This window comes from Macrotis lagotis, chromosome 1, assembly GCF_037893015.1.
Source record: "Macrotis lagotis isolate mMagLag1 chromosome 1, bilby.v1.9.chrom.fasta, whole genome shotgun sequence".
Taxonomy (NCBI): domain Eukaryota; kingdom Metazoa; phylum Chordata; class Mammalia; order Peramelemorphia; family Peramelidae; genus Macrotis; species Macrotis lagotis.
Genome location: NC_133658.1, coordinates 742,384,199 through 742,402,115, shown reverse-complemented (window position 1 = coordinate 742,402,115; position 17,917 = coordinate 742,384,199). Strand labels below are relative to the sequence as shown.

The window sequence follows — 17,917 nt, the reverse complement described above, 5'->3', positions numbered from 1 at the left end:
CTGGAAGATCATTTTGCTAATATTTAGCTACAAATATTTTTGTTCCATTTTTGTCAGTTATAGCAAGAATGTCAGCACGAATATGGTTGTTCCTCCATACTGCTCCTTGGTCATTTAGACAAAGAACTCATAGTCTCTGGTATCAGTGATTAAATGCATGTTTCTGTTCTGTCTAAAATTGATTTGGTTCTTAGCATTTTCCCTGCCATAATCACTAAGAATGAGAAGCAATTTTGTATTTTCATTTTTGATGTTTACAATGGCCAAACAATTTTTTAATCTAATGATCAAACTGGTAGTGATGAAGATCTCTGTACTTGCTTAAATTTGTCCTCTCAGTTTAGGCCCTGCTCATCACTAGATCATTACTTAGAAGATTTCCATTTTTGGTATTACCTACCAATTTTGTACTTTGCAGACCTGGGAACCTAGGATCACAATGATGCCATAGAGAGACATCACAGTAAGATTTCTGTGGAGAACAAATTACGAGAGTGTTTGTACATTAGTTTTTCGTCTCAACCAATAATTAATTTCATCCTAATTCCAGAACTAAACTATCTGTCAACTGTACCATGCTGTATTATTATTCCTGTACATTTATTATGAAAATACTGTTTGGGATAACTAGTGGTTAACAGATTGTTTCTAACAAGATTTTGTTAAAGGCCTTATTCCCTGTGCAGCATTTCAGTATTACACAAAATAGAGCGTCCTGTCTTGATCTGTCATCCCTGAAGTGAAGTAATTAATCTAGTATTTTCATTCTGTAGTTGTTACATAGTCATGATCCATACTTTCATTTCTCAAAACACTCAAAACCTGATAATATAAGATTCCTAAATATTTAATATACATACAGATAGTGAAAACTATGTTTAAAGTACTTAGTAATGATTGACTGAACAAATTAAGGGAAATTCTTTCTTTTTTTAATTTTTAAAAAAAAATTTGGGGTGGGGTTGCAAGGCAGTGGGGTTAAGTGACTTGCCCAAAGTCACACAGCTGGGTAATTATTAAGTATCTGAGGTCAAATTTGAACCCAGGTCCTCTTGACTCCAGGTGCTCTATCCACTGCAACATCCAGCTGCCCCCAAGTTAAGGTATAGACACTGACTTAAAAATTTTGTTACTTTTTCATGGCATTTTAATAATATATATGAGTAATACTTTTATTTACATTAAAAATGAAGAATGAAATAATTTTCCTAAGGTTTGTGTGTTATGCATTTTCTCAGAATTTGAGCTCAGAAAATTGATGGATGAAATTCAAAGTAATTTTAAATGTCTTGGTCTTTTGGAGCCATATTGCTGGAAAAAAGGAGAAGCCTGTGCAGTAAGAGGATCAGATACTGTGTGGTATCGAGGTAAAGTTATGGAAGTTGTTGGTGGAACTATCAGGGTAAGTCATCTTATTCTCTGGTGACACATTTAGAGTTGAGCTCATTCATTCTGAAGCATAAATTAACTTTTTGATTTAAAACTTTTAAATTGTCTTTTGAGAATATTTTTCTTGTTAGCCAGATACATACACCAAGGGAAAGTTAATCTGAACTGTTGACTCTTTATTAAAGGAACCTTTTTTCCTGACTATTTTAACTTTTCATTAATTATAGAGCCATTCAGACCTGTACTTCCATATTTTGGAACAAAGTTCTGTCCATTCAATATATTAACTTCAGATATAAATTTGAAATTCAATGGTTTAAGCATACTTAAATAGGAAATCCCTAAACTTAAATAGGAAATTTCTAAAAGAATTACAACTAATTCTTTCTTTGGGCGCTAGTTTATCTGAAGTGTGAGTTAGAAAATCTATGTTTTTAATTGACTCAAATAGTTTTCTTAGGTTATCAGGGCTTTACAGAAAAAATATACAAATCTGTAAGTAGATTAATTTTTTGCTCACATAGTTTCTGTGTTTAAAGAGACAATGCAAAGATAAAGTCCTGCCTAGATAAAATCTTTATTAAATTACTATGCATTGTATATTAGTGATAGAAATGGGAACTAGGCCTATTAATCTCAATATGAGGAAGCACCCTCTACCACTGTAGACTGGCACTTTCTCTACAAGAAGAAGAGGAAACATTTATTAAACACCTACTATGTTTAGGTGTAGATAATTATTATCTCATTTGATTCTCAAAACAACCCTGAGAGATAGATGCTATTGTTATCCCTGTGTTAAGGATGGGGGAACTGGGACAAACAAACTAAAATGATATGCCCAGGGTCACATAGCTACTAAGTATGTTGAGGCTGACTCTGAAGTGACTCTGGATCATGTGCTCCATCCACTGAACCACCTCGCTATCTTAGGAAATTAACCAGAACACTGAGAGGATAAGGGACATGTTCATACAATCTGTATGTGTCATAGGCTAGACTTGAACCCAGGTCTTCCTGTCCAAGCTCAGCTATGTACTAGGCCATTCCACCCCTTAAATTTTATATTAGTGAGACCAAATTAATTAGGATTGAACTGCTTTGAAAAACTTGGAAATAATTAGATGAATTTGATGCTGACTGATGAAATGAGCAGAATCAGAACATGATACACAGTATTAGCAACATTGTGTTATGCTTATCTTAGCTCTTCTCAGCCATACAGTGATCAAAGACAATTCTAAAAGACTTGGGATGGAAAATGTCATCCACATCCAGAGAAAGAAATATGGAGTCTGAAAACAGATCAAAACATACTATGTTCACTTCTTTAAATTTGATTTTTGTTTTTTCTTTCCCATGGTTTTTCCCTTTTGTTCTGATTCTGCTTTCACAACACGACTAATATGGAAAAATATGTTTAACATGTTTGTGTATATATGACCTATATCAGATTACTTGAAGGGGGGATGGAAGAAAATTTTGCAAAAATAAATGTTGAAACTTATCCCAACATGTAATTGAAAAAATACTATTAAAAATTTTAAAAAACAAAGCAACAGCAAACAAAAAATAGGGATTGAACTGCTTTCTTTTTCTTATTTAAATGTATAAAATCAGTTTAAATTATTAAAATAACTAATAATCTTTAGGCAGCCAAATCTGTTCTCTCTTCCTACCCCCCATTTGTGTTTTAGTGATTTTTTTTTTGGTTTTTATTTTTTACTTTTGCTGATCTTTGGACAGAACCTATAAGGTATAATGAACTTTTGTTAATTTTGAGTGATACAATTCCAAAGTTACAATTTCCCCTCAAAAAATTGAGATCCTTTATTCTTCAAACATTAATAAATAAAAAATTTTTGAGCTAGAAGGAATCTTAAGATGAATATAGTCTAACCTCCCTCACCTTACATATGAGAAAAATGCTTAAGGAAGTTTTAACATGATGACATGGATGACAAGTTAGCATCAGATATGAAACTGGGAGCTAGGACTCCTGACTTCCAATTTAGTGATAATTAAACTGTACTATATCACTCTCCCCTCTTTTTTTGCTAGATGATCAGGTTAAGTGATTTGCCCAAGGTCACGCGGTAATTAGTAAGTGTCTGGGGGCTCATATGAAGTCAGGTCTTTTTTGACTGCAGGGCTGGTGCTTTATCCACTGTGCCACCTAGCTACCTCTATCATATCACCTTCATGTTAATTAAAGCATTTTACAATTTTACTTTTAATAATCATTCTATTGCCCATAGAGTGCCTAGTTTTGCACTTTGTGGTAGCATACTCTACAGAGAAGGCAGAGTCCCCTCTCCTGGAAAATTTAAAATAAAGAAAAAGCCAAACAACCATCAGTATTCAGAGTTACATATATGGGTTTATAGCAATTTCATGAGAAAGTTGGACAATTTTTTCCTGAAGATTTTTTCAAATCATAGTAACTTAATTTTTAGGGAATATTGTTGTAGACTTGCTGACCACAGAGGTATGTAAAATCACTCCTCTACCAACAATTCTGTAATAGAATGCATTTTTTTATGCAGGTGCAATATTTAGATCATGGATATACTGAGAAGATTCCGCAGTGTCATCTTTATCCAATTGTATTATATCCTGATAGACCACAGTTTTGTATTCCATGTCAGTTATTTAATACTGTGCCTGTAAGTAATTTGTTGCACTATCATTGTATTAATCCAGATATTCTTTCTTTCTGTAGTGATTGATCAAATGCTCATTGTGTAAGATGCATTGTTATCCATGATTCACTGCCCTAAGGAGCTCTTAATATGCTCAGTGTTACAAATAAGCACACTAATATATTATTAATTACACAGCTAGAAACAACCTTAGAAGTCAAATTTTACATTTTGATTTATTTTGCTTTTAGTGTTTTCTGTTTATGCCTAGAAGATTTAAAGTATTTACAAGTGGTGAGAACTGCTAGATTTAAGGGATGCTTAGATCCTTACATGTTTCTCCTGATATAATGTTATGTATAGACTTTGATTATCATTTCTTTGGTTTTATGAGATGACTCAAGTTTTAAGCCAGCTCATGTGTTTTTTTCCTTTTTTTTTTTTGCTTTAGCATAATAGAATTATATTTGCTTGAATATGTTTCTTATTCTTTTTCACAATTAAACATTTTGGTCAATTTTGGGAAGATCATTTTCATAGAAGTATTTGGTAGGATTTAATTAAATCACATTAGATTATTTCAGGCAGAAGACTTTTGCAACACATATATAGAAGAGAGAGACAGCTTTTTATGAGTGGATAAAATCCTGGATTCAGAGTTAGGAAAAACAGAGTCAGGAAAACTAAGTTTAAATCCCACCTCTATCTCTAATAGCTTTGGTGACCCCAGACAACTCTCTAAAACCATAATTGTAGATAAATTGCAGAATTTGTTATGTTAATGAAATCACAGGCATAAACCAGAATGCAGTAATATTTACACTTGTGTGTTCTTTGGAATATTATCTGAAAGCAATTTCATTATGATTTTTCTGAATTTTGCATATAAAATGATTTTCATCATTTTTTTGTTAATCCCATAGATTGGAAATTCCTGGCAGCCAGATGCAATAGAACTCCTTCAAGAACTACTACCAAAGAGAGAAGTGGAAATTCATAACATGGTAATTTGGATAAATGGTTAAGTATTTATAATGATAATGTCATAACTTCTTAAAAGAATTAAATTGAGGGAATAACTACTATCTAAATTTAGATTTTTGAAAATAATAAACATTCTTATGTGTGTTTATATGAATGTCTAATTGATACTCATAAAAAGAAATTTGATTCTAAACTTTTAAGTAAAGTTAGTTTTAGGATATGTGAAATTTGGGGGGGGGGGGTGCAAGGCAATGGGGTTAAGTGACTTTGCCCAAAGTCACACAGCTAGGTAATTATTAAGTGTCATCAGATTTTATCCCAGATCCTCCTGACTCCAGGGTCAGTGCTCTATCCACTGCATCACCTAGCTACTCCTATGTGAAGTTTTTTTTTTAAGTTGTGTAATATATTTATAAGCTTAAGTTTACTCTTGCTAAATATTTACTTCATTTTACTTTATGATATGTAGCAACATTAGGCCCTGTCAGAGGAAGCTCTTAGTAGAGCAGAAATAACACTGGATTTGAATTTAAAGGATTTGGGTTAGAAATTGTTAGGTAGGAGCCATATAATACCATTGTAATCCTGGGCAAGTGTTCTGATCCTTCTGAGCTTTAATATTCTCCTTTTTGAAATAAGACTATTATAGACTAGCTGACTTCTAAAGTGTTTTCCAGCTCTAAACTCTGATCGTGATCCTGTGCTTCTAAAAAGCATGTTCAAATACAAAAAGAAACTTATGAAAGAGTGAGGGTTTTGCTATCTATGGGGCAACCTACAAGGTTTTAAAAAAATTGTCAGGGGGAAGGTAGAGAATTTTAGCTTGTCTTGAAACAGAGTAAAATTTTCACTGTAGTTTGTTTTGGAAATGGTGTATAATTTGGCCAAAATGGAATATTAGTGTAGGGGAATAATGAAAGGACTTTGAAGGGGGCAGGAATTTCAGAGGATTGAATGCCAGCCTAAGGATTTTAGTCCTGTAGAATCTTGAGGAACCATTGGATCATTTTAAAATAGGGAAATGATATTCAAAAGAGTACATTAGGAAATTAACTAAACAGCTCTGTAGGAAGAATTGATGGGGTGGGGAGAGACATATTGTGGTACTCTAAATTTGAGATATTAGCAGAATAATAACAGTCATTAAAAAGAATGAAGTCTAATTCATCTTAGTTGTTTTAACAAATGGGTGCACATAGGTTTTTAATTATTTAGTTTTTTATTCTTTTTCTTTTTGAATTTGAATTCCAGATTCATTTATATAGTTTTTAGAAATTGTTGCGTCGTGTAATAGAGAGCAATGGTACTGGGGTGAGGAATTTCACTTTGACATAATCGCAGTATGCTCCTTAGCAACTTATTTCTCTTTGCTTCATTTTCATCTTTGAATTATTATTTGTATACTATAACATAGGGCAACAAATTATGATTAGCTCCTTATAAATAAAGAAAAAGTACTTTTGAAAAATTTATATTATAAATTACATAGCCATATTATTTTGCTGAGAGCCTAATTGTAATTTTGTGGAATGAGCATAAATATTCAGTTTTGAAACTTAACTGTACTCCTTAATTGTGCTTAATAGGAATTACCAAAAAATCCATGGGGAAAATTATCTGTTCATCTCTATTTTGATGGAATGTCACTTTCTTATTTTATGGCACACCATAAACATTGTACATTTGAAGGTTCTGAGGAAATATTGAAAGAGGTAAGCAAGTTCGTTTTCTGTTATGAAATCTCAAGCTTCAGTGAAGTCATTGAAGTAGAAGAAGGTGTTTATTTGAAACTCCTTTGCTTTCTTCACAATCCAGTGAATGTTATCTGTTTAGTCTCTAGCTCTTCAGACTCTTTGAAAACCAGCCTGCTGTTCTGGTAATTCTTGGTTCATATATTTCTGAAGCCTAGTTTGGAGACTCTTAAACATGATCTTACTAGAGTGTAAAATGAGTATAGTTGTTCAGTAATTTGAACATTCCTTGGCATTATCCTTAATTAGGTAGGATTGAGATGTAAATTGATCTTTTTCAATCCAACCAGTATTCTCCAAATTTGCTGGCATATTGAATGTAGCATCTTAACATAGTCTTTTTAGGATTTTAAATGACTCAACTGGATTTTCAACTGCTTCATTAACCTTAATGTTAGATTCCTGAGGTCTAATTGATTTCATACAGCAGTAAGCCTGGCTCTAGATCAATAACTACACATCTTGGTTATTGGTGGTGTTAAGATCTTTCTTACATAACTCTTTTGTGTATTCTTGCTATCTCTTTTTGTTGGAGTTCGAATTTGAATTCAGGTCCTCCTGACTCCAGGGTTAGTGCTCTATCCACTGTGCCACCTAGCTCCCCCCTTGCCACTTCTTAACTTCTTTTGCTTCTGTTAAATCTCTACCATTTTTATCTTTTATCATGACCATTTTTGCATGAAACTTCCTTTTGATATCTCTTAACTTTCTTGAAGAGATCTTTCCCATTCTACTTTCTATTTCTTTGCATTGTTCATTTAAGAAAACTTTATTATATCTTTGGAATTCTACATTCAATTGAGTATATCTTTCTCTTTTCTCCTTTAATTTTTGCTTTCTTTTTTTTCCTCAGCTATTTGTAAAGCCTCATCAGTTAGCCAGTTTGTGTTCCTGCTCTTTTTCTTTGTAACATATTTATTGCTGCCTCCTATCCAAAATATTATATTTCTTTATAAAGTTCTTCAGGCACCCTTATCTCCTAGATTTCATCCCTCAAATCTAATCTGTTCATCATCTTCACTTTATAAGGGACTTTAGTAAGGTCATATCTATATGATCTGAGAGTTTTCTCAACTTCAATTTAGGTCTAAATTTTTTAACACAAAACTCATGATCTAGTCTGTATTCAGTTCTAGGTCTTGTTTTAACTGACTTTACAGTGCTTTTCTACCTTTGACTGCAAAGTATATAATCAAACTTTTTATCAATCATCTTGGTTATGATCATTTATAAAGGTCACTTTTTGGATAGCTGAAAAAGAGTGTTTGATGTGACCAATGAGTTATCTTGACACACCTCCATTATAGTCTCTGGCCTACTTCATTTTGTACTTAAAGACCAAATTTACCAAATTTGTTTCAATTATCTTTTTACCTTTCTTCTCTGCCATTACATTGCAATACAATACAATAAATGTGATGTCTTTTTTGGTATTATGTTTAAAAGATGTGGTTAGACTTCATAGAACTAATCAACTTTGGCCTCTTAGGGATTAATGGTTGAAGCATAGACTTGTATGACTCTGAAATTGAGTGATTTGCCTTATATTCGAACAGATAACATTCAGTTGTTCTTGAGCTTATATCATAGTACTTCTTTTCTCACCCTTTTTATTAACTATGAAGGCTATTCCATTTCTTCTAAAGGGATTCTTACCCATAGTATATGTAATAAGCATCTGAATTAAACTCCCTCACTCCTGTCCAATATTTAATCTTTCCATCTCCTGTTTCATCATATCCATCTAACTTGGTTTATAGACCTTATATTCCAGTCCCTTTGCAATATTCTTTACAGCATTGGACTTCCTTCATCACTTTAATCACTATAGATGTGTCTATAGTTGAGCTTCCTTTTGGCTTTGACTCAGATAGTTTTACTGGAGATATTTGAAGTAATCTATACTCTTCCCCATTAGTGTATTGGATTCTTTGCAACCTGAAGAGCTCTTCCTCTGTCATTTCTTAATATTTTAGTACTGTCCATGTAATTTTCTTGTTAGTTACAGAAGGGGTTTGCCATTTTCTTCTCCAGTGAATTACTTTTTCTGAGAACTCTCCATTATGAATTGTCCATCTTAGGTAATGTTGTACAGAATACATAGTTTCATTGAACTATGATAGCTCCTGCACTACAAAAGGCAGTATTCATCAATGTTTATCTAGATGCTGTTCAACATTCCCTTCTCTCGCTTCTAATATTCTCATGTGTTTTTTCTTACTATTATGTTACTGCCCCACCCCACCCCTTATTAGTTTAACAAGACCATAGGCAAATATATTTTACAAGCCTTGCTAGGTACATCCCATCTGTGGCCAGGATCCTATATTCCTTTATTATAAGCCATTGATTGCCCAGGAACCCAAATCGTATTCTAAGGTCCCTTCATTTTCTGGAACACTTGACTTTGATGGACAGCAGTGGCGAAGGTACCATCTATATCCTTGAGGACTTTGGTTTCTTCTGTAAGACTTCATAATCTTTGTAAATGCTTTCTGTATTCCCTTCTGACAGTATCATTTATGTACAAGTGCATCACCAGAAGTTAATAGTTTTACAGATTTTTAAAAGCATCTCTCACATCAGATATTTCATGCCCTGGGAAGCTAGTACAATTCTCAGTTGTTAGAAGGCCAAAAATTAGGGACCTCTCTTCTCAGCAGGGAGTTAATAGCTGCTTCCTTGTTCATTTCTTTCACTGACCTTTGTACTCTGCTACCTGATTTCACCTGTGAAAGGTATCTCATGCCCTAGGGAACCAACAGCTGTACTTCCTTAGAAGGAAGTTTTTCCATATTTTTATTTCACTACTAGTGTTTCAGTGATCCTCCTCTTTTTCTTCTATATTTTTCCACTCCCTAACCCATTATATCTGCCTCTTCAGATCCTTGTCCTTTTTTTATATTAAACACTTGAATGTCTCATGTCTCCATAATATTTGGGGGAGAAAGAGGGGAGAGGGCCTGTGATTTCATTGACATTTGGAATTTCCAATACTGAAATTCATAGCTGTGTGTGCATAGTGGTACCTGCTCTGTATTGCTGTTACCTACTCTGTACCTGCTCTATATTGAATTTTATAGATAGGAATGAAAATACCAGATTACCTTGCTGCTTTTTCCTGAAATAAGACCCATCCATAAAAATTTAGGGTCACCATTGAAATTTACTTTAACTTTATGATTAAGATTTCTTGAGGATAAAATACATAAAGCACTATTTAGAATCTCTGGGAATCTGTGACTTTGCTCTCTGCCCTGAAATAACTAAAATATGTACACTATTAAGATATTGATGTGAAAGGAAAAGACCTAGTAATAATATTCCTGTATTGTTATTTCAGAAGTCAAAGGATCTAAATGAAAAGTATGAAGAACAAAATTGGGAAATAAATTTTAAGGTAAGTTTCAACCCAGATTCTGTGTTAAAGTTAAATATTTTTCATTTCTTACTAAGTGCCTGACATATTACTTTATAGAAATGGATATTTACTAAATAAAAGCTTTTTTATTCAATAATCATGAAAAATTCAACATTAAGCAGTTTGTCTTTATTTCTCATACCAAATATTTTCTGTGATGCCAATTAATCTCACTAACAGGAACCCCCCTACTGCAGTAGGAAGAGTTATAGTCACTTTGGCAGATAGTTCTCTTTTTGAGGGCTCAGAATATTAACCCTGGGAAAATATGTATTCACTGTGATAGGAAGAGTGGTTGGTACTCCCTTATCAGTACCCAAGCTGGTGGGGAAAGATACTGTCCAGTTGGGATATTTTAAAATATCCCAACTGGACAGTATCTTGGCCCGTACCCTGGTTATATTGTTTTAGAGAACTTAATTATAAAGATAGAAAGAGAACAAAGAAAAACCCACAAATAACTTACAATGTTAATGATAAAATAGCATCTAACATTTGTATACTGCTTTAAAATTTTCAGAACAGTTATTTCATTTCTTCATATTACCTCTATATCATATTCTACTATATATATGATCTCACATTTTTTTCATATTTTCATTCAAGCTCAGAAAATCAAATTTATTCTGCCTGACTGAATTTCTAGTCTTTTCCTCTTCAGTTGTTTTTTGGTAGTATCTTGACTCTTTGTTAACCCCATTTGGGGATTTTTTGGCAAAGATTCTGAAGTGGTTTACCATTTTCTTCTCCAGTTCATTTGATAGATGAAGAAACTGAGGAAAACAGGGCTAAATGAATTGTTCTGGGTCAAATTAATAATAAGTGTTTGACACCAGATTTGAACCAGAGAAAGATGAATCTTCCTGACTCTAGGCCAAGCACTCTTATCAACTTCACCAATCCTTCTTGACTTGTAGCCTAGATAAAAGTAAATTGGGGGGAGATTCAATGAATATTCAGAAAATAATCAGTTATGACTGTATGACAGAAAATTCCAGAAAGATTTTTGCTATTTTGGAATCATGTCATAATGAATAATTTTTCCTTGAACTTTGGATTAATAATCATTATCTTATGTTCTAGGAATTACTTCGGTCTGATACAGAGACTCCTATTTTACCACCATACCTATCACCATCTCTCCCTCCACCAGGAGAACTTTATCCTGTCCAAGTGAAACATGTTGTTTCACCCAATGAGGTAAACAATTTAAATGTATAATGGGCAGATGAAAATTTTAATTAGTATAGTAATATGGTAACCATAAGTAACCATCACTAGTTTAGAATATAAATTCTTTTATACAATCTTATAGAGAAGGATTGTGGAAGATTATAAACAATATTACCTCATAAGACAGCAAGAAGCAATGAAGGGAAAATCCAGTTTTAGAGATAGCATTTGAGGATCCCCAATTTAGCAAATATTTGTAAAAGTATTGAAGGAGTACAAAAAATAGATGAAATATCTTTAAATATTTTATAACATACTCTTTAATCAGTAAGGACAGTGAGCACCTTAGGTGGTACAATGGATAGAACACTAGCCTTGGAATCAGGAGGGCAGGAGTTCGAATCCAACCTCAGAGACTTGCTACCTACCTTTAGCTGTGTGACCTTGGGCAAGTCATTTAACCCTGATTGCCTCACACCCAGGGTCATCTCTAGTGGTCCTGATTCATATCTGGCCACTAGACCCAGATGACTCTGGAGGAGAAAGTGAGGCTGGTGACTTAGTACAGCACTCCCTCACTCAAATACAATTTATGTGCTTGTCATAACATCACCTCCCTGATGTTGTGGTCCTCTTCAAAAATGAAGAACAACCATGATCATCAAGGACAGTTGAGTAAAGTCATCGTATTTGTAGCTATGTCACAGTTCCATTTGCTTTTAGGGAAAGTGAAAATGGCACTGAAGAGAACATAAAAAAGCAGATGAATGAGACCAAATATACACTGTAACAAAATTTTGAGAAATTAATTCTCATGTTTCCTGAAGGAAGCACTTAAATAATGGGGGGGGGATTCATAGATGTGAAAAAAAGAGACTGGTAATATATTAATAATTACTAAACTATATATCTAATTTATTATATATAGAAAAAAATTTGAAAGTGATATGCTTCCATGAAGAAGGTGGAGTGGATATGGATAGTGGATAGGACCTGATGTCAGAAAAATTCATCTTCCTGAGTTTAAATCTGACCTCATGTACTTTTTACCTGTGTGACCCTGGGCAAGTCATTTAATCCTGTTTGCCTCAGTTTTCTCATTTGTAAAATGGACTGAAGAAACAAATAACAAACCACTCTAATTATCTTTGCCAAGAAAACCCCAAATAGGGACACAGAATTGGAAACAACTGAAGAACAACTCTTAAAATCTGCAGATTAAAAGGTCATTCTTGATGAAGTAGTTAAAAAAACATTCAAGCTTTCATAAGTAGTATACCTTAGTAGATTGAATCTTTACTAGCATATTATTGAAAGATAAAAAAAATTCTAATATACTAATTTTTGTTGATTAAAAATTAGATTGAATAGAATAAAACATCTAAGAACTTTTCTCCAACTAGGCATCTTTTGGGTATATTTTTTTTATTTACAAATGAAAATTGAGTTCTAAGTTCTCTCCTTTCCTTCACTCTTCTCTCATTGAAAAGACAAGTAGTTTGATTTAGATTATACATGTACAGTCATGCAAAACCTTTTTATATTAGTCATGTGAAAGAAAACAGATTTCTACCCCCAAAAAATTAATGAGAAAAATAGTTAAAAATGCTTCAATCTGCATTCAGACTTCATGAGTCCTTTCTCTAAAAGTAGATAGTTGTTTGTTTGTTTTTTTATCATGAGTCGACTGACATTATCTTGGATCATTTTGTTGCTGAGATAGCTAAATCATTCACAGTATGATCACCATACAGTATTGCTGTTACTTATGTACAGTGTTCTTCTGGTTCTCCTCATTTCACTTTGCATAAATTAGGGTAAATCTTTCTAGGTTTTTCTGAAAGCATCCTCCTTATCATTTACCCATTCCCCAATTGATAGACATCCCTTCAATTTCAAATTCTTTGTTACCATAAAAAGAGCTGCCAAGAATATTTTTGTACATATGAGTCCTTTTCCCTTTTATTCCCTTTGGTATACAATAGTGGTTATTGCTGGATCAAAAGGTATGATTACTTTTATTGCCCTTTGAGCATAATTCCAAATTGCTTTCCAGAATGGTTGCATCAGTTCACAGCTCTACCAACATTGCATAATTTGTCCAGCAGTGCATCAGTTTTCCCATGTCCTCTCCCAACATTTATCATTTTTCTTTTTTGTCATCTGATAGGTGTGAAGTCATACTTCAAAGTTGTTTTCATTTGTTATAGTTCTCTAACCAATAAATGAATTAGAGCACTTTTTCATATGCTATCATTTCTTCATCTAAAACAGGACTGTCCAACCTGTCCAACCTAACTTTTAAAAGTTTTTATTGAAGCAATAGACAATATATTTTGATTTGCCATTTTAGTAAGAACTCTGTGGTAACTCGCTTTCATTTACTAAATCTCATTTAGTCAAGCTACAGGGAGGCACATAAAATTGCTCTGTGGGCCACATTTTCAACAGCCCTAACCTAAAAACTACCTATTTATAGATGACATTATACCAATTGCATCAAGCCCTAGAATCCATAAACCAAAGAGTTACACAAAATTATCCTCTTAGGGAAAACCCAGTGGTTGAAGAATACTTGTTATCCCAATTATAATATTGGTATGTTTGAAGGAACTTGTCAACTCTATGTAGATCTTGGACAGACACCATAAATAGACAGCGAATTTGGCCTGGAATTGGAGAAGAAAAGAATGGTTTGTTGCCTTTGAAACTCAACTCCCTGTCCTATGGAGCTACATCTAAACTCATTCCTTCCTCAGCTTTTTGAACCAGTTGCTCAATGGTTAGTTCAAAGAAATCCTATATAGTTTTCCTCTATTTTAGCAAAGTATTTGACATAGTCTCCATGATCTCATCATGCTATTCTTATGGGAAAATGAGTCAAAAAATAAGTTAGATTCAAAACTGATCAAGTTGACTTCACAAGAATACTTACTAATTATTAGGATCAATTTCAACTTGAAAGTTTGACAAACTACTTCAGGAATCTGTGTTTAAGTCTGACTTGTTTAACAGTTTTATCATTGATTTGGAAAAAAGCATAAATGCACTATCATGTGGAAGGAAGAATTAGGCTTGTTCTGACTGACCCCAGAAAACAGAATTAGAAACAATCTTTGAATATTGCAGGGAGACAAATTTAGGCTAGATATAAGGAAACTTTTCCCTAGCAATTAAAACATCCCAATGAAGGTTTCCCTCCTCTTCAGTGCTTGAAAATCGTGTTTCAGATAATTGATTAAACTAGATGGCTCCTGAGATCTAACAGGGGAAAAATATGGCAAAATAAAAGAGAGAGAAAAGAAAAAGTCTCCTGAGGAACACCTTCATATTAAGGGTCAAGAAGTTGATAAGGTATCAGAGCAGAAGTGCCAAAAAGTATTCTAGTTATAATTACTATTGGTTCTTATGCATTCTTTTGCTAATTAAAATAACAAATATTGCAAAAATAACAAAATTTAAATGTATTGCCTTTTTATTTTTTTTTTTGGCCTAGGTATATATATGCCTTGATTTAATAGAAAACTTGAACCAGCAAAATGACACAGTTGTTCCTGGAGTCAGCTGGGAGTCTGAACCAAAGAGCCTAGATGACGTACTACTGAGTTGTAATCAGAATGTGGATTTTCTCCCTTCATTGACAGATTTTAGATCAGGTATTTTTCTTTTATGTTATTCTTCAAACACAGAGAAATTTCCTAATATTTTTATTCTTAATGAAATTTTGACATGCTTTTTAAAAATATTTGTGACAGCTTTCATTAAATAAATGTTTGTTTTGAAAAAGTGAAAAAATAGAAAAATAATTTCTTTAATCAGGAACTTTGTTACACTTTTTTTATATATCAGCTATTTTCCTTAATAGAAGAAATATTTTATATTTCCACCTTCATTGAAGATGCCATAGTGTTATTGGCATCTTTTGGTTTTTATACCATAGTCATTTCCTGATGGTACCACATTCTTTTTTTTTACATTTTTTTTAATCCCAGCTACATGGAAAAGCAAGTCTCCAAAACCTTGAGTTCCAAATTATCTCCCTTCCTCCTACCCCACCTCCCTCCACTGAGCAAGTCAGTTACTTGGTATAAGTTAAAATTATGTAGCCACAAAACACATTGCTACAAGTCATGTCACAAAATAAACATAATTACACACACACATAGAGAAACCTTGAGAAAAATAAATGGGGGGGGCAGCTAGGTGGTGCAGTGGATGGAGCACTGGCCCTGAAGTCAGGAGTACCTGAGTTGAAATCCGACTTCAGACACTTAATAATTACCTAGCTGTGAGGCCTTGGGCAAGCCACTTAACCCCATTTGCCTTACAAAAACATAATAATTAATAATAACAATAATAATAATAATAATAATAATAAAAATGGAGGACAAAAAATGAGTGTGTTTCAGTCTGTATTCAGACACTGTCAGCTCTCTCTTTGGGGTGGATAACATTCTTTATCATAAATCCATCCAGAGAAATTGCTTCAATATTTTTCCCACAGTTGCTATTACTACTAGCTGTATTTCCCTCCATCTTGTATCCCACCCCTATTTATTCTATTCTTTTTTTTCACCCTGTCCTTCCGCAAAAGTGTGTTGTATCTGATTACCCTCTCCTACCATCTTCCCTCTCTTCTATCACCTACAACACCCCCCCACTCCGCTATCCCCTTTCTTCTCCTATTTTCTACTAGGATAAGAGAGATTTCTATACCCAATTGAGTTGTATATGTCATTCCTATCTGAACCACTTCTGTTGAGAGTAAAGGCTCCCCCAGCTCCCCCTCACCCCTCCCACTCCATGGCAAAAGCTTTTTCCTTGCCTCTTTTATGTAAAATAGATGTACCCCATTCTTGTGGAACACTCTTTTTAAAAAAAAAGAAAATTAAGTTAATTGAGACATAGTAGTCTGTGACTACTGTCCCCCAGCTCTTTTACAAAGAGAAGGGAAATATATTTCATCATCTGTGAAAATTATATTGGTTGTTCCATTTACTCTTGAGTTTAGTTGTGAGATTTTTTTTCCCCTTTTCTTTTTTTTAATTGGGTTTTTTTGCAAGACAATGGACTTGCCCAAGGTAACACAGTTAGGTAATCATTAAGTATCTGAGGTCAGATTTGAACTCAGGTCCTCCTGACTCCAGGGCTCTATCCACTGTTCCACTTAACTGCCCAGTTGTAAGGTTTTTTAAGTGTTTTTATTTGCATTCAATATTTTTATATATTTTTATATTTCTAATTTGTTTCATATAATTTACATGTTCTCATATATATAGATATAGATAGATAGATAAAATAGCTAGCATTGATCCAGCACTTAGTTTTGTAAATCTCTTTTACACATGTGCAAAATATGGAATTGGGGTATTGTGGGTCTTTTCATTGAGCTTACTTTTTTACTATGACTATGAAGAACCACAAGTAGCATCTCTATTATTTCTCATACAAAGTGATCAGAAAACTCTAAAGAGGGGGAATGGTTTAGCCAAGTTTAAAGTTGGTCAGAACTAGCTTTGATATTAACTTTACTTTCTCATTATTTCAACTTATTTAACTTGGGATTATCGTTAAGGCAAACAGAAAATTAAACCTGTCAGTGGATTGGCATATGAAATAATGATAGACTTATTAAACAGAATTTTTAATACTTTAGTGCTTCAGTGATCTATAATTCCTCAGAAAAGAGTGCTTCCTTCACAAATTCTTATAGCAACCTCTCAACTAATTAGTCTGAGTTAATTTTGCAACCTGTCTCCCACAAAAAAAAAAATCACCCTGAGTCAACTTAGTAATGAATCACTGAACTTTTGCTAGGTTGATCCTCAGTAATTAGCCATTATTGGGCTGTTAAAATAATGCCCAATTGTGAGATGGCAACCCTGAATTCTGAAAGGGGAACATAACCCTACTAGAACTGGAAATGCTTCAAGTATGAGTTGATGGTGATTAGAAGGTATACTTGTAAATAATTCTAGACTTTCTAAGTATAATAAATTTATATGATTCTAAGTAGAACTAAAGTTAAACTAATTCAGAAATACTTTTTGGTACAACATTTGCTATATTGAGTTTTATAGGCTCACTTAGAAACCCGTTTCCACAGTATAATCAGTTACATTTCAAGCCAGTTTATGATAGATACTATAAGAGAGATAGAAAGTGAAAGGGTAACACTGTGGTATAATTAACAGAAGTATAGACTTGAGGAGAAAAAAAATTACTGAACGATAAAGTTCACTCTCTTCTGTCCAGATTCTTGATGTCATCTTCTTTAGAATTCTCAAAAAGGTCTCTCTTCTCTCAAATAGTTTAGCTTTCCCCCATCCCAATTTCTGTTTCCTTCAAACACTAGTTTTCTAGGTCCTTGATATCCTCAACTCACTCCCTCAGCCATACATAGAAGGTGGTCATATTTAAGAAACCTCATTGACCCCATCCAAACTTAGTAAATTTTTTTGAACCTTAAACGATACTGTGAAGTGGGTACTCCAGTCGATTTGTAATTTCATTGATTCATAAGTTCCTCCAATGCTAAAGTTCCCAGTCCTGCCTAC

General features: G+C 33.4%; 1 protein-coding gene across 4 annotated transcripts in view; it reads left to right on the top strand.

Annotated features, from left to right (window-relative positions):
- Positions 1-17,917, top strand: part of RNF17 (ring finger protein 17) — a 109,712-nt gene that overhangs the window by 88,205 nt on the left and 3,590 nt on the right. For all 4 annotated transcript variants that reach the window (XM_074216257.1, XM_074216258.1, XM_074216259.1 and 1 more), the window contains 7 exons: positions 1,239-1,402; positions 3,936-4,055; positions 4,955-5,035; positions 6,602-6,727; positions 10,110-10,166; positions 11,271-11,387; positions 14,857-15,016. In XM_074216257.1, the coding sequence (XP_074072358.1) occupies positions 1,239-1,402; positions 3,936-4,055; positions 4,955-5,035; positions 6,602-6,727; positions 10,110-10,166; positions 11,271-11,387; positions 14,857-15,016 (825 nt within the window). The remainder of the gene's footprint in view (positions 1-1,238; positions 1,403-3,935; positions 4,056-4,954; positions 5,036-6,601; positions 6,728-10,109; positions 10,167-11,270; positions 11,388-14,856; positions 15,017-17,917) is intronic.